This window comes from Mobula hypostoma, chromosome 1 (genome assembly GCF_963921235.1).
Source record: "Mobula hypostoma chromosome 1, sMobHyp1.1, whole genome shotgun sequence".
In the NCBI taxonomy this organism is placed as follows: Eukaryota; Metazoa; Chordata; class Chondrichthyes; order Myliobatiformes; family Myliobatidae; genus Mobula; species Mobula hypostoma.
In genome coordinates this window covers 104,483,003-104,506,219 of record NC_086097.1, presented here as the reverse complement: position 1 = coordinate 104,506,219, position 23,217 = coordinate 104,483,003, and the positions used below count along the sequence as shown (strand labels likewise).

The window sequence follows — 23,217 nt, the reverse complement described above, 5'->3', positions numbered from 1 at the left end:
TGCTCCAAGAGCTGTGCGTCGGGCCACAGGAAGCGACAGGTTATCTGCTACGACCAGGAACGGAACTACCAGGACCCAAGCAAGTGTGACCCCAGGAGGTACCCACGCGAGATGGAAGTGTGCAACACCCAGCCCTGCTACCTGGCGCAAGGTGAGCTGTGTCCCGTGCCCTGACCTCTGCCACAGGCTCACCTCCATCGTGTCTGCAATCTTGGAAGGGCAGGTATCCCACATCAGGAGCACTGCCTGCACTGTTCATGCTCCTGTGAGCTCTGTGTGCAAGGGGTACATACATGTCCTGAAGGTGACATACTCTCTTGCCTCTGCTGATCACATCCCTATGGTAACCTCCCTGACAATATCACTTCCCCCTCTGGTGTGTGGTTGATGAGTTTTGGTCTATGATGGGGGTGGTTAACTCCGGTGCCATTCCAAGGCTGAGGAGCAGAGGGGCTGCGGTTGGGGAGACATTAAACAGAAACTGCATGCATGGTCTTGGACATTTACACGGCAACAGGTCTTCCCAGGAACCCCGCAAATCTCTGCCGCTGATTGTCAGGTTAGTGGCGGTGCTGCTTGTGGGATCTTGCCATGCACATACGGTCACTGCGGCCCCCATGTTATAGCTGTGACAACAGTGGCCATCATCTGCCAAGAGTTTGCTGCTGTCCTGGTGTTGAGAGAACTGTGATAGTAAGCCAAATCACTTCACCATCAACACACAATGGAGAGCCCAGGTTCAGTGACACGTACAGTGCCACACACACACTCTTTCCCACCTGCATGCTTGGTTAAATTCTTTTTCATTTATTCCTCCAGTTGTTCCGAGTTTCCAAGATCCTACTGGATTTGATCCAGAGGAGGAGTTTGTGACCATTCCCTACATTGATTCCCTCTCTCCCTCCGGTAAGTAGTTCCTTCTGATCTCACTCCTTGTGTGAAACAGCTGGGGAAGAAAGAAACACTCCTGTGGGTGTATTGTTATCTGTGTGTGCAATCTGTTCAAAGTTCAAAGTACATTTATTATCAAAGTATGTACAGTGGCATGCAAAAGTTTGTCAAAATTGGATGTGGGGGCAAGTTTGCAGACGACACAAAGGTTGGTGGTGTTGTAGGTAGTGTAGAAGATTGTCAAAGATTGCAGAGAGACATTGATAGGATGCAGGAGTGGGCTGAGAAGTGGCAGATGGAGTTCAACCCGGAGAAGTGTGAGGTGGTACACCTTGGAAGGACAAACTCCAAGGCAGAGTACAAAGTAAATGGCAGGATACCTGGAAGTGTGGAGGAGCAGAGGGATCTCGGGGTACATGTCCACAGATCCCTGAAAGTTGCCTCACAGGTGGATAGGGTAGTTAAGAAAGCTTATGGGATGTTAGCTTTCATAAGTCAAGGGATAGAGTTTAAGAGTCGCTATGTAATGATACAGCTCTATAAAACTCTGGTTAGACCACACTGTGTCCAGTTCTGGTCACCTCACTATAGGAAGGATGTGGAAGCATTGGAAAGGGTACAGAGGAGATTTACCAGGATGCTGCCTGGTTTAGAGAGTATGCATTATGATCAGAGATTCAGGGAGCTAGGGCTTTACTCTTTGGAGAGAAGGAGGATGAGAGGAGACGTGATAGAGGTGTACAAGATATTAAGAGGAATAGATAGAGTGGACAGCCAGCGCCTCTTCCCCAGGGCACCACTGCTCAATACAAGAGGACATGGCTTTAAGGTAAGGGGTGGGAAGTTCAAGGGGGATATTAGAGGAAGGTTTTTTACTCAGAGAGTGGTTGGTGCGTGGAATGCACTGCCTGAGTCAGTGGTGGAGGCAGATACACTAGTGAAGTTTAAGAGACTACTAGACAGGTATATGGAGGAACTTAAGGTGGGGGCTTATATGGGAGGCAGGATTTGAGGGTGGGCACATCATTGTGGGCCGAAGGGCCTGTACTGTGCAGTAATATTCTATGTTCTATGTTCTAAAATTTCTGTTACTGTGAATAGCTAAGCGAGTAAAAGATGAACTGATTTCCAAAAAGCATAAAGTTATAGATGACACATTTATTTAATATTTTAAACAAGAAAACTTTTATTTCCATCTTTTACAGTTTCAAAATAGCAAAAAAGGAAAAGGGCCCAAAGCAAAAGTTTGGGCACCCTGCATGGCAAAAAGTTCTATTCAAAAGGTTCAGAGGAACAAGCCTGATGCAATTTGGAAACAAGTCCTGTGGACTGATGCAGTTAAAATAGAACTTCTTGGCCACAATGAGCAAAGGCATGGAGAAAAAAGGGTGCTGAGTTTCATGAAAAGAACCCCTCTCCAACTGTTAAGCACTGGGGTGGATCGATCATGCTTTGGGCTTGTGTTGCAGCCAGTGGCACAGGGAACATTTACTAGAATGAATTCAATTAAATACCAGCAAATTCTGGCAGGAAACATCACACCATCTGTAAAAAAGCTGAGGATGAAAAGAGGATGGTTTCTACAACAGGATAATGAACCTAAGCACACCTCAAAATCCACAATGGACTACCTCAAGAGGTGCAAGCTGAAGGTTTTGCTTTGGCCCTCACAGTCCCCTGACCTAAACATCATCGAGAATCTGTGGATAGACCTCAAAAGAGCAGTGCATGCAAGACGGCCCAAGAATCTCACAGAACTAGAAGCCTTTTGCAAGGAAGAATGGGCGAAAATCCCCCAAACAAGAATTGAAAGACTCTTAGCTGGCTACAAAAAGCGTTTACAAGCTGTGATACTTGCCAAAGGGGGTGTTACTAAGTACTGCCGTGCAGGGTGCCCAAACTTTTGCTTCGGGCCCTTTTGCTTTTTTGTTATTTTGAAACTGTAAAAGATGGAAATAAAAAAGTTTTCTTGCTTAAAATATTAAAGAAATGTGTCATCTTTAAATTTATGCCTTTTGGAAATCAGGTCATCTTTTACTTGCTTAGCTATTCACAGTAACAGAAATTTTGACCAGGGGTGCCCAAACTTTTGCATGCCACTGTATACCTTACACAACCTTGAGATTCATCTCCTTACAGGCAGCCACGAAATGAAGACACCCAAAAGCAAACCCCATATGTCTGAAAAAAGATGTCTAACACCCAGTGTGCAATGAAGAAAAGCATCGTGCAAGCAGTAACCACAAGCGAATGGTGTTTCTGAACTGAAGTCCATACAGAGAGTCCCGTCGTTCAGCGCAGAGCCAAGTAAACATTGTGGATCAGTGATCTGAACCAGCCCCTACCTCACCTCAGGTCCTAACACACCGACCTTTTCAATCCAGCTTGGCACTTAACTCTCCGTTTAGACACAGCAACAATCTGAACCGGTCCCTACCTCGACACACCGATCTTTTCAATCTGTCCCGGCACTTAAATCTCTGTCCGAACAACGGCTTGTGCTATATGGATAGGCTGGACTTTGCTGCCTCGATTCAGCCTGTAAACCTCCGTCCACATCGTGTTCAGTCTTGTCGATTCACTCTGGGTCCTGGACCCTGGGGCTTCGACTCTGCCTGTAAATCTCCATCCACATCGTGTTCAGTCTCGTTGATACACTCTGGGCCCTGGACCCTGGGGCTTCGACTCTGCCTGTAAATCTCCGTCCACATCGTGTTCAGTCTTGTCGATTCACTCTGGGTCCTGGACCCTGGGGCTTCGACTCTGCCTGTAAACCTCCGTCCACATCGTGTTCAGTCTTGTCGATTCACTCTGGGTCCTGGACCCTGGGGCTTCGACTCTGCCTGTAAATCTCCATCCACATTGTGTTCAGTCTCGTTGATACACCCTGGGCCCTGGGGCTTCGACTCTGCCTGTAAATCTCCATCCACATCGTGTTCAGTCTTGTCGATTCACTCTGGGCCCTGGGCCCTGGGGCTTCGACTCTGCCTGTAAACCTCCGTCCACATCGTGTTCAGTCTCGTTGATACACTCTGGGGCCTCGATTCGGCCTGTGCCCAACCTTTCGCACTCTTCCCTGCTCTCGGCAACCGGCCCGCCGCCTTGCCTCAGTTCTGGCACATCGAATTGCCTCCACGTATTACTTGTGATAATCGTTTGCCAGAAAAAGAGTGATTAACAAAGTATTTAGTTGCCATCCTTGCTTCACCAGCCACGAGCCAGAAGACACTGAGGCTCACCCGTGCCTCTGGTGGACAGAGTGAGTGCCACACGGCTGGAGTGTGCTGCAAGAGGGAGGACTTTAGGGCACCACATTCTGGGGACCTTGCAAACGATCAAACGGCTTGTCTTATGGAGAGTGTCTGATGGCTCCAGGCCAGTGTTCACCAGAATTCAGAAGAATGAGGGGTGACCTCACTGAAACCTATTGAATGGTGAAAGTGCTAGAAGAATGAAAGATTGCAAATGTCAGTCCACTCTTTAAGAAAGGAGGAAGGCAGCATAAAGGAAATTGTCAACCAGTTAGCCTGACCTCAGCGGTTGGGAAGATGTTGGAGTCAATTGTTAAGGATGAGGTGATGGAGTACTTGGTGACACAGGACAAGATAGGACAAAGTCAGCATGGTTTCCTTAAGGGAAAATCCTGCCTGATGAACCTGTTGGAATTCTTTGAGGAGATTACAAGTAGGGTAGATAAAGGGGTTGCAGTGGATGTTGTATATTTGGACTTTCAGAAGGCCTTTGACAAGTTGCCACACATGAGGCTACTAACCAAGTTAAGAGCCCATGGTTTTACAGGAAGTTACTGGCCTGGTTAGAGCATTGGTTGACTGGTAGGAGGCAGAGAGTGGGAATAAAAGGATCCTTTTCTGGTTGGTTGTCAGTGACTAGTGGTGTTTCACACGCTTCTTTTTATGCTGTATATCGATAATTTATATAATGGAATAGGTGGCTTTGTTGCCAAGTTTGCAGATGATATGGAGATTGGTGGAGGGGCTGGTAGTGTTGAGGAAACAGGAAGGCTGCAGAAGGACTTAGATTAGGAGAATGGGCAATAAAGTGGCAAATGAGATATAATGTTGGAAAATGCATGGTCATGAACTTTGGTTGTAGAAATAAATGTGCAGACTATTTTCTACACAGGGAGAAAATCCAAAAATCTGAGCTGCAAAGGGACTTGGAAGTCCTTGTGTAGAACACCCTAAAGATTAACTTACAAGTTGAGTCGGTGGTGGGGAAGGCAAATGCCATGTTATCTTTCATTTTAAGAGGTCTAGAATACAAGAGCAGGGATGTGATGCTGAGGCTTGGAAGGGCACTGGTGAGGCCTCACCTTGACTATTATGAACAGTTTTGGGCCCCTCATCTTAGAAAAGATGTGCTGGCATTGGAGAGGGTCCAGAGGAGGTTCACAAGGATGATTCTGGGAATGAAAGGGATGAGGAACATGTGGAATTCAGAAGGATGATGGAGAATCTCATTGAAACCTTTTGAATGTTGAAAGGCCTAGACAGAGTAGATGTGGAATGGACCTTTCTCATGGTGGGAGAGTCTAGTACAAGAGGGAACAGCCTCAGGATAGAGGGACGTCCATTTAACACAGAGCTGCAGTGAAATTTCTTTAGCCAGAGGGTGGTGAATTTGTGGAATTTATTACCACAGGCAGCTATGGAGGTATTTAGGCAGAGCTTGATAGGTTTTTGATTGGACGCAACATCAAAGGTAATAAGGCTGGAGAATGAGGCTGAGGAGGGGAAATAAAAGATCAGCCATGATTGAATGGTGGAGCAGACTCAATGGGCTAAATGGCTTAATTCTGCTCCTGTGTCTTACGGTCTAATGTTTGAAGTGATCTGCATGGATGCTGTGCAGATCAAAGGTTTAAATTGCACCTCAGAATGTTGAGGACAAAAGAGCCTGGTGGTCCTGTCCTGTGCTGTGCTGTGACAATAATAAACCAATTATTTTTGCCCTCAACCCATGTCATTTGGTTTTGGACACCGGATACCTCTGCTCGGGGGAACAGTTGCAAATCCATCCTATCTATGCCTCTGAAAATCTTGTAAACCTCAGACATATCCCTTCAGAGTCTTCCATGCCAAGGAAAGCAAAATAAATTGAAATGCTGCATCCCAGACAGGATCCCCAATAAATCTCCTTTGCCCCCTCTACAGGGCATCACATCCTCCCTGTCGTGTAGCGTTGACAGCACTGTCTGATCAGTAAACACTGAGGACAAAGTCAACAAGTGAATATTAAAATACGGCTCTAGCGTGCTAACCAAACCGAGGGGGGTGCTGGACTGTTATACCCACTTCAAGCTTGCGAGACCTGGACAGCATACGTTAGATCTTCCAGACAACTGAACCACTTCTACATGTCTGTCAGACTGAGCAACAACTCCACCAACCAACCCACCCACCACACATCACTTAGCATTGCACCAGTCTACCTGGACATTGTGTTTGATGGGATTGTTTTTATATTTTTAGTTATGTTTTTGTTTCATGTCCTTTATGCTGCATCATGTAACGATCATTTTGTTCTCCTTTCCACTGCTGCACACAATCCTGAATCTTGAACCGGCTCTCCAGACTAAGATACGAAGATCACAGTTTGATCTTTGTCATCCTGCTGTTGTAAGTGATAGACATTGAAATGTAGACAAGAAGTGAAGCAGGTCATGTCAACCTTGAGGATTCTTTCAAAATAAGTTCAAAAGCATTTTGTGGTCTCCTGGGTTGTAAAAGTTACTATAAAAAGCGCAAGCCTTTGCAAATTCATCCAACTAAAAAGCAACATTTTCCAACATTTCTTCTTTCTTTCAACTCGGTTATCCTCAGAATTGCTGCCTGTTCAAGCTGAGACAAATCTCCTCCCGGCCTCATCTGCTCCACAGGAGTCGGAGCTCTCATGGTTTCAATATTACGTCTCTGAATCAGATTCCCCATTGAACAACCCATCGAGGACCGAGTCACAGCAGGACCTGCTGTCAAGGGTGTTGGACTGTAACACACAAACTTACGGGTGTTGCCCAGATGGTTACGCTGCAGCCAGGGGCCCGGGTGGGGCAGGCTGCCCTCTCATCCCCTGCTACAAAAGCAGGTAAGGAAAGCAGGCCACTGCCCACAATCTGTCTTTTAATTTGAAAGTATCCTTCATACATAAAAGATTGAAAGTTTCATAAATTTAAACTCAAAGTGATTAGTTCATAGAGTTTCAAAATCAGAATCCTACCAACTTGTCCACATTAACCAAGTTGCATACCTGAACATCAACCGTCTGGACTTCACCGTACCTTGTTCTCATTCCAACCTCACTCCTTCCGAGCACTTTGCTCTCCACTCCCTCCGCACTAATCCTAACTTTACTATAAAACCTACCAAGTTGTAGTCTTGCGTACTGACCTTTACCTTTCTGAGGCACAGCGACAACTCGCGGATACCTCCTCTTATTTACCCCTTGATCGTGACCCCACTAAGGAGCACCAGGCCATTGTCTCCCACACCATCACCGATTTTATCCGCTCAGGGGATCTCCCATCCACTGCTACCGACCTTATAGTTCCCACACCCCGCACTTCCTGTTTCTACCTCCTACCCAAGATCTCCAAACTTGCCTGTCCAGGTAGACCCATTGTCTCAGCTTGCTCCTGCCCCACTGAACTCATTTCTGCATACCTTGACACTGTTTTAACCCCCTTGTTCAATCCCTTCCTACCTATGTTCATGACACTTCTCACACGCTGAAACTTTTCAATGATTTTAAGTTCCCTGGCCCCCACCGCTTTATTTTCACCATGAATGTCCAGTCCCTATATACCTCCATCCCCCATCAGGAAGGTCTCAAAGCTCTCTGCTTTTTTTTGGATTCCAGACCCAACCAGTTCCCTCTACCACCACTCTGTTCCGTTTAGCGGAATTAGTCCTTACTCTTAATAATTTCTCCTTTGGCTCCTCCCACTTCCTCCAAACTAAAGGTGCAGCTATGGGCACCCGTATGGGTCCTAGCTATGCCTGCCTTTTTTTTGGCTTTGTGGAACAATCTATGTTCTAAACCTATTCTGGTATCTGTCCCCCACTTTTCCTTCCCTACATCGACGACTGCATTGGTGCTGCTTCCTGCACACATGCTGAGCTCATTGACTTCATTAATTTTGCTTCCAACTTTCACCCTGCCCTCAAGTTTACCTGGTCCATTTCATAGTCATAGTCATACTTTATTGATCCCGGGGGAAATTGGTTTTTGTTACAGTTGCACCATAAATAATAAATAGTAATAAAATCATAAATAGTTAAATAGTAATATGTAAATTATGCCAGGAAATAAGTCCAGGACCAGCCTATTGGCTGACCCTCCAAGGGAGGAGTTGTAAAGTTTGATGGCCACAGGCAGGAATGACTTCCTATGACGCTCTGTGTTGCATCTCGGTGGAATGAGTCTCTGGCTGAATGTACTCCTGTGCCCACCCAGTACATTATGTAGTGGATGGGAGACATTGTCCAAGATGGCATGCAACTTGGACAGCATCCTCTTTTCAGACACCACTGTGAGAGAGTCCAGTCCCATCCCCACAACATCACTGGCCTTACGAATGAGTTTGTTGATTCTGTTGGTGTCTGCTACCCTCAGCCTGCTGCCCCAGCGCACAACAGCAAACATGATAGTACTGGCCACTACAGACTCATAGAACATCCTCAGCATTGTCCGGCAGATGTTAAAATACCTCAGTCTCCTCAGGAAATAGATACGGCTCTGACCCTTCTTGTAGACAGTCTCAGTGTTCTTTGACCGGTCCAGTTTATTGTCAATTCGTATCCCCAGGTATTTGTAATCCTCCACCATGTCCACACTGACCCCTTGGATGGAAACAGGAGTCACTGGTACCTTAGCTGTCCTCAGGTCTACCACCAACTCCTTAGTCTTTTTCACATTAAGCTGCAGATAATTCTGCTCACACCATGTGACAAAGTTTCCTACAGTAGCCCTGTCCTCAGTCTCATCTCCCTTGCTGATGTATCCAACTATGGCAGAATCATCAGAAAACTTCTGAAGATGACAAGACTATGGCAGTAGTTGAAGTCCGAGGTGTAAATGGTGAAGAGAAAGGGAGACAAGACAGTCCCCTGTGGAGCCCCAGTGCTGCTGATCACTCTGTCGGACACACAGTGTTGCAAGCACACGTACAATGGTCTGCCAGTCAGGTAATCAAGAATCCATGACACCAGGAAAGCATCCACCTGCATCGCTGTCAGCTTCTCCCCCAGCAGAGCAGGGCGGATGGTGTTGAACGCACTGGAGAAGTCAAAAAACATGACCCTCACGGTGCTCACTGGCTTGTCCAGGTGGGCGTAGACACGGTTCAGCAGGTAGACGATGGCATCCTCAACTCCTAGTCGGGGCTGGTAGGTGAACTGGAGGGGATCTAACTGTGGCCTGACTATAGGCCGGAGCAGCTCCAGAACAAGTCTCTCCAGGGTCTTCATGATGTGGGAGGTCAATGTCACCGGTCTGTAGTCATTGAGGCTGCTGGTTGAATACATGGCGAAGTACTCCACATAGCTGAGGGGCACAGGCTTTGAGCACCCTGGTACTGACACCATCCGGTCCTGCAGCCTTGCTTGGGTTGAGATGTTTCAGCTGTCTTCTCACTTGTTCAGCTGTGAAGCCCACCGTGGCTGACACCTCCCTCCCCTCTCTTGATCTTTCTGTCTCTATCTCTGGAGACAGCTTATCTACTGATGTCTACTACTGTATAAGCAGACTGACTCTCACAGCTATCTGGACTATTCCTGTTTTCACCCTGTCACTTGCAAAACTGCCATCCCTTCTTGCAATTTCTCCGTCTCCGCCACATCTGCTCTCAGGATGAGGCTTTTCATTCCAGGACGAAGGAGATGTCCTCCTTTTTTAAAGAAAGGGCTCCCCTTCCTCCACCATCAACTCTGCTCTCAAACGCATCTCCCCCATTTCATGCACATCTGCTCTCACCCCATCCTCCGGCCACCCCACTAGGAATAGGGTTCCCCTTGTCCTCACCACCACCCCACCAGCCTCCGGGTCCAACATATAATTCTCCGTAACTTCCGCCACCTCCAACGGGATCCTACCACTAAACACATCTTTCCCTCCCCTACCCCTGCTTTCCGCAGGGATCGTTCCCTACGTGACTCCCTTGTCCATTCGTCCCCCCCATCCCTCCCCACCGATCTCCCTCCCAGCACTTATCCTTGTAAGCAGAACAAGTGCTACACATGCCCTTACACTTCCTCCCTCACCACTATTCAGGGCCCCAGACAGTCCTTCCAGGTGACGTGACACTTCACCTGTGAGTTGGCTGGGGTGATATACTGCATTCGGTGCTCCCGATGTGGCCTTCTATATATTGGCGAGACCTGACGCAGACTGGGAGATCGTTTTGCTGAACATCTACGCTCTGTCTGCCAGAGAAAACAGGATCTCCCAGTGGCCACACATTTTAATTCCACATCCCATTCCCATTCTGATATGTCTATCCACGGCCTCCTCTACTGTAAAGATGAAGCCACACTCAGGTTGGAGGAACAACACCTCTGGGTAGCCTCCAACCTGATGGCATGAACATTGACTTCTCTAACTTCCGCTAGTGCCCCACCTCCCCATCCGTTATTTATTTATATACACACATTCTTTTTCTCTCTCTCCTTTTTCTCCTTCTGTCCCTCTCGCTATACTCCTTGTGCATCCTCTGGGATTTCCTCCCTCCCACTTTTCTTTCTCCCTGGGCCTCCTGTCCCATGATCCTCTCATATCCCTTTTGCCAATCGCCTGTCCAGCTCTTGGCTCCATCCCTCCCCCTCCTGTCTTTTCCTATCACTTCAGATCTCCCCCTCCCCCTCTCACTTTCAAATCTCTTACTAACTCTTCCTTCAGTTAGTCCTGACGAAGGGTCTTGGCCTGAAACGTCGACTGTACCTCTTCCTAGAGATGCTGCCTGGCCTGCTGCATTCACCAGCAACGCTTATGTGTGTAGCTCCATTTCCCTGTGTTTGACCTTTATCCCTCTATTCATTGTGGTTGTACCCACTTGTACCACTTCCTCTGGCAGCTCATTCCACACGATGTGTGAAAAACTTGCCTCTTTAAAATGTGAACAGCTGATCAAAATAATTGCCTCAGAGGGTGAAGATTGGGAAAGGAAAATGGTGGAAGATTGAGAGAAGAGGCATCCGGCTCTTAATGATGAAACTCTTCAGTGAACTGAAGGTGCTTGGAAGTTACTCTTTTAGTCCCTGTAAAGTTTGGGGAAAATACTACGATGACATGAAAGATTTAAGTTGAAAGGTGAAAGATTGAAGGGAAAACATCTTCACTCAGAGGGTGGGGTGAGTGTGAAGCCCACTGCCTGATACGCAAGGTGATAAGAGGCACAGGCAGAGTGGACAGCCAGAGACCTTTCCCCATGGTGGAAATGCTGATATAATGGGCTGTAACTTTAAGGTATTGGGAGGAAGATGCAGGCAGATATTGAGGAAAGTTTTTTTACACAGGCGTGGAATGCCCTATCAGGGGTGGTGGTGAAGGCACATACATTAGGGACATTTAAGAGGCTGTTAGATAGGCATATGGATGGTTATGTCGGAGGTAAGGATTAGATTGATCTTTGAGTAGGTTAAAGGGCTGGCACAACATTGTGGGCTGAGTGGCCTAGGCTGTGCTGTACTATGCTATGTTTGATGAAAATCTTTCCTCTCTCATCTTAAACCTGTGTCCTTTAGACTGAAAAAGACTGTGTGTATCTACTTTATCTATACCACACAATTTCATAAACCTCTATAAAGTCTCCTGTATTCTGGGGAAAGTTTCCACCTGTTCTACCTCGCACTCTCCAGATGCAGTGATGTCCTCATGAATTTTATTGCACTCTTTCCAGCTTAATGGCATCCTTCTGGCAAATAGACTGGCAAATGACACTTAAAGGAGTGACGGTGGATATGCAATGGCAAGCATTTAAAGGTTGCATGGATGAACTACAACAATTGTTCATCCCAGTTTGGCAAAAGAATAAATCAAGGAAGGTAGTGCACCCGTGCCTGACAAGAGAAATTAGGGATAGTATCAATTCCAAAGAAGAAGCATACAAATTAGCCAGAGAAAGTGGCTCACCTGAGGACTGGGAGAAATTCAGAGTTCAGCAGAGGAGGACAAAGGGCTTAATTAGGAAGGGGAAAAAAGATTATGAGAGAAAACTGGCAGAGAACATAAAAACGGACTGTAAAAGCTTTTATAGATATGTAAAAAGGAAAAGACTGGTAAAGACAAATGTAGGTCCCCTGCAGACAGAAACAGGTGAATTGATTATGGGGAGCAAGGACATGGCAGACCAATTGAATAATTACTTTGGTTCTGTCTTCACTAAGGAGGACATAATCTTCCAGAAATAGTAAGGGACAGAGGGTCCAGTGAGATGGAGGAACTGAGTGAAATACATGTTAGTAGGGAAGTGGTGTTAGGTAAATTGAAGGGATTGAAGGCAGATAAATCCCCAGGGCCAGATGGTCTGCATCCTAGAGTGCTTAAGGAAGTAGCCCAAGAAATAGTGGATGCATTAGTGATAATTTTTCAAAACTCGTTAGATTCTGGACTAGTTCCTGAGGATTGGAGGGTGGCTAATGTAACCCCAATTTTTAAAAAAGGAGGGAGAGAGAAACCGGGGAATTATAGACCGGTTAGCCTAACGTCGGTGGTGGGGAAACTGCTGGAGTCAGTTATCAAGGATGTGATAACAGCACATTTGGAAAGCGGAGAAATGATCGGACAAAGTCAGCATGGATTTGTGAAAGGAAAATCATGTCTGACGAATCTCATAGAATTTTTTGAGGATGTAACTAGTAGAGTGGATAGGGGAGAACCAGTGGATGTGGTATATTTGGATTTTCAAAAGGCTTTTGACAAGGTCTCACACAGGAGATTAGTGTGCAAACTTAAAGCACACGGTATTGGGGGTAAGGTATTGGTGTGGGTGGAGAATTGGTTAGCAGACAGGAAGCAAAGAGTGGGAATAAACGGGACCTTTTCAGAATGGCAGGCGGTGACTAGAGGGGTACCGCAAGGCTCAGTGCTGGGACCCCAGTTGTTTACAATATATATTAATGACTTGGATGAGGGAATTAAATGCAGCATCTCCAAGTTTGCGGATGACACGAAGCTGGGCGGCAGTGTTAGCAGTGAGGAGGATGCTAAGAGGATGCAGGGTGACTTGGATAGGTTGGGTGAGTGGGCAAACTCATGGCAGATGCAATTTAATGTGGATAAATGTGAAGTTATCCACTTTGGTGGCAAAAATAGGAAAACAGATTATTATCTGAATGGTGGCCGATTAGGAAAAGGGGAGGTGCAACGAGACCTGGGTGTCATTATACACCAGTCATTGAAAGTGGGCATGCAGGTACAGCAGGCGGTGAAAAAGGCGAATGGTATGCTGGCATTTACAGCGAGAGGATTCGAGTACAGGAGCAGGGAGGTACCACTGCAGTTGTACAAGGCCTTGGTGAGACCACACCTGGAGTATTGTGTGCAGTTTTGGTCCCCTAATCTGAGGAAAGACATCTTTGCCATAGAGGGAGTACAAAGAAGGTTCACCAGATTGATTCCTGGGATGGCAGGACTTTCATATGAAGAAAGACTGGATGAACTGGGCTTGTACTCGTTGGAATTTAGAAGATTGAGGGGGGATCTGATTGAAACGTATAAGATCCTAAAGGGATTGGACAGGCTAGATGCAGGAAGATTGTTCCCGATGTTGGGGAAGTCCAGAACGAGGGGTCACAGTTTGAGGATAGAGGGGAAGCCTTTTAGGACCGAGATTAGGAAAAACTTCTTCACACAGAGAGTGGTGAATCTGTGGAATTCTCTGCCACAGCAAACTGTTGAGGCCAGTTCATTGGCTATGTTTAAGAGGGAGTTAGATATGGCCCTTGTGGCTACAGGGGTCAGGGGGTATGGAGGGAAGGCTGGGGCGGGGTTCTGAGTTGGATGATCAGCCATGATCATAATAAATGGCGGTGCAGGCTCGAAGGGCCGAATGGCCTACTCCTGCACCTATTTTCTATGTTTCTATGTTTCTTAACACAAATTTCAATGACTCTGAGTATTGGTAGAGGCCCTGAACTCCTCACTGACACCCTGTTGGTTCTTTCCCGTTTGCTGCCAGTATCTGAGCTCAGGCAATCTCCCGGCTTGAAGAGGGACCATCTTTGGACCTTATTGTTGTGGGGCAGTGGGTCCTGTTGGCAGTCATGGAAGCTGGGAGCAGTGTAGGTGTTACAGCCTCTTTCACCAGCCCACTGCCTTTCCCCTGGTTCAAGCACTGAACTCCCAGCCACTGACCCTGCTGAAATGCCTGGGCTAACTTGATGGGGGTAGAGGGTTGGGAGATTTCCTACATCAGCCAAACAAAGCCTAGGGTTGTTGCTCGGTTCCAGTGTCACATGACCTTCCCCAGTCACCTGATACTGCTGGTCTTCCTCAGTGAATAATGGTGCTGTCTCTCAGCCAGCATGGTGGGTACAACCTCTGCCATGCAACAGGGCTGACTGCGGTTTACATCCTGGCAGAAAGAAGACCATTATTATTGGGGAAAGTTTAGACATTCAGAGGTACACCAATCGCTGGGAACAAATGTTCTGTTGTCCTTCATTGCAGAAGTGTTGTATTTTGGTCAGTTAAAGCAAAGCAGGGTTTCGACAGTGAATGCAAAGGTCTGGGGAGTGTGGTAGATCAGAGCGATGTAGGGGTACACATATATAGTCCCCAAAAGTGGTAAACTGTGGTGAAGCATTTGACCTGAGCACTGAGCAACAGGAGCTGGGATCTGTAGAAGGTGGTGAGGCTTCACTGTGTGCCAGACCAGACACAGAAAGGCTCCGAGTTTGAAACGGTGCCTTACTACCATTGAAAAGGAGACTACAGACCTCATAATGCTTCAAGAAGCACCTTTCAGACCTTGTGATGTGTCTTTTGCAGTTTATTTTTGTGTCTCATAATAATTTTTATGCCTTGCATTGTTCTGCTGCTGCAAAACAAGACATTTCACGACACACGTCAGTGATAGAAAACCTGATTCTAATTCAGATGCCGCAGGATGGGAGGCTTGAGACTGGGAGAGACCGGACAGGGCAGGGCTCAGCAGTGAAGGTTCAGCAAACAGTTCCTGAGCTGCTGGGGCTCTTCAATCAGGAGATGTTAGTTTGACTGGCCCTGTAGTCTTTAAAGTAAACATTATTGTAACAGTTAAAATTGTTGCAGAAGTAGACAAACTGGATGCATGGTCTAGTACAGTGGGCCACAGTCTCAGGATACAGGTAAGGGGAATTTCTTTACCCGAAGGCTGGTGAATGTGTGGAACTCTTCCTACATACAGTGGCATGCAAAATTTTGGGCACCCCGGTCAAAATTTCTGTTACTGTGAATAGTTAAGTGAGTAGAAGATTAACTGATCTCCAAAAGTCATAAAGTTAAAGATGAAACATTCCTTTCAACATTTTAAGCAAGATTAGTTTATTATTTTTGTTTTGTACAATTTTCGAGTGAGAAAAGGAAGGGAGCACCATGCAAAAGTTTGGGCACCCCAAGAGATTTGAGCTCTCAGATAACTTTTACCAAGGTCTCAGACATTAATTAGCTTGTTAGGGCTATGGCTTGTTCATAGTCATCGTTAGGAAAGGCCAGGTGATGCAAATTTCAAAGCTTTGTAAATGCCCTGACTCCTCAAACCTTGTCCCAGCAATCAGCAGCCATGGGCTCCTCTAAGTAGCTGCCTAGCACTCTGAAAATTAAAATAAATGATGCCCACAAGCAGGAGAAGGCTATAAGAAGATAGCAAAGCATTTTCAGATAGCCGTTTCCTCAGTTGATAATGTCATTAAGAAATGGCAGTTAACAGGAATGGTGGAGGTCAAGTTAAGGTCTGGAAGACCAAGAAAACTTTCGAGAGAACTGCTCATAGGATTGCTAGAAAGGCAAATCAAAACCCCCGTTTGATTGTAATAGACCTTCAGGAAGATTTAGCAGACTGTGGAGTGGTGGTGCACTGTTCTACTGTGCAGCAACACCTGCACAAATATGACCTTCATGGAGGAGTCATCAGAAGAAAACCTTTCCTGCATCCTGACCACAAAACTCAGCATCAAAAGTTTGCAAAGGAACATCTAAACAAGCCTGATGCATTTTGGAAACAAGTCCTGTGGACTGTTGAAGTTAAAATAGAACTTTTTGGCTGCAATGAGCAAAGGTATATTTGGAGAAAAAATGGGTGCAGAATTTCATGAAAAGAACACCTCTCCAACTGTTAAGCACCATGGTGGATTGACCTAAACATTATCGAAAATTTGTGGATAGACCTCAAAAGAGCAGTGCATGCAAGACGGCCCAAGAATCTCACAGAACTAGAAGCCTTTTGCAAGGAAGAATGGGCAAAAATCCCCCAATCAAGAATTGAAAGAATCTTAGCTGGCTACGGAAAGCGTTTACTAGCTGTGATACTTGCCAAAGGGGGTGTTACTAAGTACTGACCATGCAGGGTGCCCAAACTTTTGCTTCGGGCCCTTTTTTGTTATTTTGAAACTGTAAAAGATGGAAATTAAAAAGTAATCTTGCTTAAAATATTAAAGAAATGTGCCATCTTTAACTTTATGCCTTTTGGAAATCAGTTCATCTTTTACTCGCTTATCTATTTACAGCAACAGAAATTTTGACTGGGGTGCCCAAACTTTTGCATGCCACTGTATGGGTGTGGAACCTAAGTGGGCAGATTTCTAGGCACAAAAGGCTTTGGGGGATGGTGGTGGGAAGAGCATGGGATGATCTGTTGAACAGTGGAACAGACTCAGCTGAATGGCCTACTCGTGCTCTAGTCAGTATGTTTCTGTGGACAGTGGAGGATCCTTGTTTACAATCCCTCCTACTGAATTTTTTTGTTAATTATTCAAATTTCACCTCTTTAATGGCCCTGCCTCAGCTTGGTTTCCGGTGGTGGATGGGTCATCAGAGAGTGCCCTGACAAACTCTGGCTTGTCTCCCACCCTGGCACAAGGACACTGCCCCATTGTTTGTAGGGCTGTTTGCTGAGCCTGAAGGTGACATTATCAGTGCACAGCCGAGCATTGTTTCTGCCTAGAGTCCGTGTTTATATTGGTGCCGACTCGCTGTTCTCATCGCACTGGTCACTGGTCTCTGTGGGTCCCAGCTGACCAGATAGCTGGGTGATCTCTGCTGATCTGTATCTCTGGTTATCAGTCATTGTGAGCGTAAACACTGTTGTGTACTATTGATGGCTCCTTGAATGGCGACAAAATGTTTGCAACCTAACCTTCAAGCTCGGCGAACACCTCAAGATACCAATCTCCTCTTTCATTTCAAACTGTTACTGAATGCTAGAGACACTGGAAACAAATGATTCCAAATGAAAGACTTGCAGCCCTAACTGGGATTAAAAAGGCAAAGCATATCATCAAAGAACAGTCCTCAGGACAACACTTGTCGTCCACAAGTTGTTCTGCGATGATGAAGCCTCCTTTCCACCCCAGCAATGTATAGAGGTTTTTGCCTGCCCAGAGTCAGTGAGAAGTAGAACACTTCACAATCCCGTTCAAACACGCCCATGTTTATTGGATTATGTGTTTGTCTGAAATGCTCAGGTACGGTTGTTGTCCAGATGGACTGACGTCTGCGAGAGGGTTTAACCAGCTCGGGTGTCCAAGGCATCCAACTGATGATCTTCTTGATGAAGGTGAACTGATCTCTGTGAGTATTGAGCACGTCTTCCACTGTAAAGTCATCACACTGAGCACATCTTCCAGTGTAAAGTCATCACACCGAGCGTGTCCGCCACTGTAAAGTCATCACACTGAGCACATCTTCCACTATAAAATCATCACACTGAGCACGTCCTCCACTGTAAAGTCATCACACTGAGCACATCCGCCACTGTAAAGTCATCACACTGAGCACATCTTCCACTAGAAAGTCATCACACTGAGCACGTCCTCCACTGTAAAGTCATCACACTGAGCACGTCTTCCACTGTAAAGTCATCACACTGAGCACATCTTCCACTATAAAGTCATCACACTGAGCACGTCCTCCAGTGTAAAGTCATCACACTGAGCACGTCCTCCACTGTAAAGTCATCACACCGAGCGCGTCCGCCACTGTAAAGTCATCACACTGAGCACATCTTCCACTATAAAGTCATCACACTGAGCACGTCCTCCAGTGTAAAGTCATCACACTGAGCACATCCTCCACTGTAAAGTCATCACACCGAGCGCGTCCGCCACTGTAAAGTCATCACACTGAGCACATCTTCCACTATAAAGTCATCACACTGAGCACATCTTCCACTATAAAGTCATCACACTGAGCACGTCCTCCACTGTAAAGTCATCACACCGAGCGCGTCCGCCACTGTAAAGTCATCACACTGAGCACATCTTCCACTATAAAGTCATCACACTGAGCACATCTTCCACTATAAAGTCATCACACTGAGCACGTCCTCCACTGTAAAGTCATCACACCGAGCGCGTCCTCCACTGTAAAGTCATCACACTGAGCACATCCGGCACTGTAAAGTCATCACACTGAGCACATCCGGCACTGTAAAGCCATCACACTGAGCACGTCCTCCAGTGTAAAGTCATCACACTGAGCACATCCTCCACTGTAAAGTCATCACACTGAGCATGTCGTCCACTGTAAAGTCATCACACTGAGCACATCTTCCACTATAAAGTCATCACACTGAGCACATCCTCCACTGTAAAGTCATCACATTGAGCACATCCTCCACTGTAAAGTCATCACACTGAGCACATCTTCCAGTGTAAAGTCGTCACACTGAGCACGTCTTCCACTGTAAAGTCATCACACCGAGCGCGTCCTCCACTGTAAAGTCATCACACTGAGCACGTCCTCCACTGTAAAGTCATCACACTGAGCACGTCCTCCACTGTAAAGTCATCACACTGAGCACATCCTCCACTGTAAAGTCATCACACCGAGCACGTCCTCCACCGTAAAGTCATCACACTGAGCACATCCGGCACTGTAAAGTCATCACACTGAGCACATCTTCCACTATAAAGTCATCACACTGAGCACGTCCTCCACTGTAAAGTCATCACACTGAGCACATCTTCCACTATAAAGTCATCACATTGAGCACGTCCTCCACTGTAAAGTCATCACATTGAGCACATCCGCCACTGTAAAGTCATCACACTGAGCACATCTTCCACTATAAAGTCATCACACTGAGCACGTCCTCCACTGTAAAGTCATCACATTGAGCACATCCGCCACTGTAAAGTCATCACACTGAGCACATCTTCCACTATAAAGTCATCACACTGAGCACATCTTCCACTATAAAGTCATCACACTGAGCACGTCCTCCACCGTACAGTCATCACACTGAGCACATCTTCCAGTGTAAAGTCATCACATTGAGCACATCCGCCACTGTAAAGTCATCACACTGAGCACATCTTCCACTATAAAGTCATCACACTGAGCACATCTTCCACTATAAAGTCATCACACTGAGCACGTCCTCCACCGTACAGTCATCACACTGAGCACATCTTCCACTATAAAGTCATCACACTGAGCACGTCCTCCACTGTAAAGTCATCACACTGAGCACATCTTCCACTATAAAGTCATCACACTGAGCACATCTTCCACTGTAAAGTCATCACACTGAGCATGTCCTCCACCGTACAGTCATCACACTGAGCACATCTTCCACCGTACAGTCATCACACTGAGCACATCCTCCACTGTAAAGTCGTCACACTGAGCACATCCTCCACTGTAAAGTCGTCACACTGAGCACATCTTCCACCGTACAGTCATCACACTGAGCACATCCTCCACTGTAAAGTCGTCACACTGAGCACATCCTCCACTGTAAAGTCATCACACTGAGCACATCTTCCAGTGTAAAGTCATCACACTGAGCACATCCTCCACTGTAAAGTCGTCACACTGAGCACATCTTCCACTGTAAAGTCATCACACTGAGCACATCTTCCACTATAAAGTCATCACACTGAGCACGTCCTCCACCGTAAAGTCATCACACTGAGCACATCTTCCACTGTAAAGTCATCACACTGAGCACGTCCTCCACTGTAAAGTCATCACACTGAGCACGTCCTCCACCGTAAAGTCATCACACTGAGCACGTCCTCCACTATAAAGTCATCACACTGAGCACGTCCTCCACTATAAAGTCATCACACTGAGCACATCTTCCACTGTAAAGTCATCACACTGAGCACGTCCTCCACTGTCAAGCCATTACATGAGTTTGGTTTAGGACTACACATGCTCCAACCAGGACCAGTTTGTACTAGAAAGAGGGAATGACACGGATGGCAACAACCTTGGATGACAAGAGAGGTATTTAATTTAGTCAAGAAGTTGAAGGAAGTGTGTGCAAGGCTTGGAATGGTGGCCAGAAGGGAACTATAGAAGGTCAGCAAATTTGGGGATGACAGTGAGGAAGGCTATCAAATGTTGCAGTGGGATCTGGCCCAGGTAGAAAAATGGGCTGAAAAAGGGCAGATGGAACTTAATTCAGACTAGTATGACTTTGGGAGGACAAACCAGGGTAGGACTACCTGAGCGAATGATAGGGCACTGAGGAGTGCATTAGAACCAAAAAAAGACCAGAATTAGTCCATTCAGCCTATCGAGTCTGCTCCACCATTCCATTATGGTTGATTTATTTTCCCTCTTAACCCCCCTTCTCCTACCTTCTTCCTGTAACCGTTGAAACCCTGACTAATCAAGAACCTATCAACCTCCACTTTAAATATACCCAATGCCTTGGCCTCCAGAGCTGCCTGTGGCAATGAATTCAACAGATTCATCACCCTCTGGCTAAAGAAATTCCTCCGCATCTCTGTTTGAAAGGGACATCCTTCTATTCTGAAGCTGTGCCCGCTGGTCCTAGACTCTCTCCTTATAGGAAACATCCTCTCCATGTCCATTCTAACTAGGCCTTTCAATATTCGATAGGTTTCAATTAGATTCTCCCTCATTCTTCTGAACTCCAATGAGTACGGGTCCAGAGCCATCAAATCTTATGTTAACCCTTTCATTCCCAACATCATTCTCATTAACCTCCTCTGGACCCTCCCCAATGCCAGCACATTCTTTCTTAGCTAAGGGGCCCAAAATTGCTCAAAATACTCCAAGTGTGGTCTGCCCATTGTCTTATAAAGTCTCAGCATTACATCCTTGTTTTGATATTCTAGTCATTTTGAAATGAATGCCAACATAGCATTTGCATTCCTTACCGCCAATTCCACCTACAAGTTAACCTTCAGGAAATCTGCACAAGGTCTCACAAGTCCCTTTTCCCCTCTGATATATGAATCTTCTCTCTGTTCAGAAAATAGTCTACGTCTTTATTCTTTCTACCAAAGTGCATGACTTATACACTTCCCTACACTGTATTGCATTGGCATTTCTTTGATCTGTCTAAGTTCTTCTGCAGACTCCCTGCTTCTTCAACACCACCTGCCCCTTCACCCACCTTTGCATTGTCCACAAACTTGGCCATAAAGCCATCAATTCCATCATCCGAATCATTGACATGGAACATGAAAAGAGGTGGCCCCAACACCAACCCCTGTGAAACACCACTAATCATCGTCAGCCAACCAGAAAAGATCCCCTTTATCCCCACTGTTTGCCTCCTGCCAGTCATCCAATCTTCTATCCATGTTGGTATCTTTCCTGACATACCATGGGTTTTCCTGTTATACCATTGATCTGGGAATGCAGATGCATAATTCCTTGAAAGTGGCATCACAGGTAAATATGGTTGTAAAGAGGACTCTTGGCACATTGGCCTTCATAAATCAGAGTACTGAGTTCAGAAGTTGGGATGTTAGGTTGAAGTATAAGACATTGGTGTACAGTTCTAGGTCACCCGCGTACAGGAAAGGTATCAATAAAATAGAAAGAGTGCAGAGGAAATCTACAAGGATGTTACTGGGACCTTGGGACCTGAGTTATAGGGAATAGAGTTATAGGTTAGGACGTCATTCTCTGGAGAACGAGGGGAGGTTTGATAGAGATATAAAAATTATTTTGAGGAAATAACAAGCAGGATAGCCAAGGGAGAATTGATGTTGTTTACTTGGTTTTTCAGAAGGCCTTTGACACAGCACATGAGGCTGCTTAGCAAGATAAGAGCCCATGGTATTACAGGAAAGATACTAACATGGATAGAGCATTGGCTGGTTGATAGGAAGCAATGATTGCCTGCCGGTGACTAACGGTGTTCCGCAGTTGTCAGTGTTGGGGCTGCCTCTTTTTATGTTATATATCAATGATTTGAATGACGGAATTAATGGCTTTGTGGCCGAGTTTGCAGACGACATGTAGATAGGTGGAAGGGCAGGTTGTATTGAGGAAGAAGGGAGTCTGCAGGATTTGGATAGATTATGAGAATGGGCAAAGAAGTGGCAGATGGAATATAATGTCAGGAAGTGTAAGGTCATGCACTTTGGTAGAAGGAATAAAGACATAGACTGTTTTCTAAACGGGAAAAAAATCAAAAATGAAAGGTGCAAAGGGACTTTGGGAGTCATTATGCAGAATTCCCTAAAGATTAACTTGCAGGTTAGAGATGAAATTATGGACTGTCTGGAGGCACATGACAAGATAGGCCAAAAGGAAAATCCTGCCTAACTAACCTATTGCAATTTTTTGAAGAAATTTCAAGCAGGGTAGACAAAGGAGATGCAGTAGACGTGGTGTACTTGGATTTTCAGAAGGCCTTTGACAAGGTGCCGCATATGAGAGTGCTTAGCAAGATAAGAGCCCATGGAATTACAGGGACGTTACTAGCATGGGTGGGGCATTGGCTGGTCGGCAGAAAACAGAGAGTGGGAATAAAGGGATCCTGTTCTGGCTGGCTGCCAGTGGAGTTCCACAGGGGCCAGTGTTGGGACCACTGCTTTTTACAATGTATGTCGATGATTTGGACTACGGGATTAATGGATTTGTGGCTAAATTTGCCAATGATACAAAGATAGATGGAGGAGTGGGCTGTTGAGGAAACAGAGAGCCTGGAGAGAGACTTAGATAGTTTAGGGGAATGGGCAAAGAAGTGGCAAATGAAATACAATGTTGGAAAGTGTATGGTCATGCACTTTGCTGGAAGAAATAAGTGGATAGACTATTGTTTAGATGGGGAGAGAATTCAAAATGCAGAGGTGTAAAGGGAGTTGGGAGTCCTTGTGCAGGATACCCTAAAGGTTAACC

The 23,217-nt window shown here is 46.0% G+C and overlaps 1 protein-coding gene across 3 annotated transcripts in view; it reads left to right on the top strand.

Moving 5' to 3' along the window:
• LOC134349631 (papilin-like) overlaps positions 1 to 23,217 on the top strand; it is a 120,658-nt gene that overhangs the window by 1,023 nt on the left and 96,418 nt on the right. For all 3 annotated transcript variants that reach the window (XR_010018732.1, XM_063054253.1, XM_063054242.1), the window contains exons 2-5: positions 1 to 151; positions 820 to 906; positions 6,735 to 6,996; positions 17,568 to 17,673. Coding sequence is in view for 2 of the 3 variants with exons in the window: in XM_063054253.1 (XP_062910323.1) it covers positions 1 to 151; positions 820 to 906; positions 6,735 to 6,996; positions 17,568 to 17,673 (606 nt within the window). In the remaining variant the exon portion in view is untranslated. The remainder of the gene's footprint in view (positions 152 to 819; positions 907 to 6,734; positions 6,997 to 17,567; positions 17,674 to 23,217) is intronic.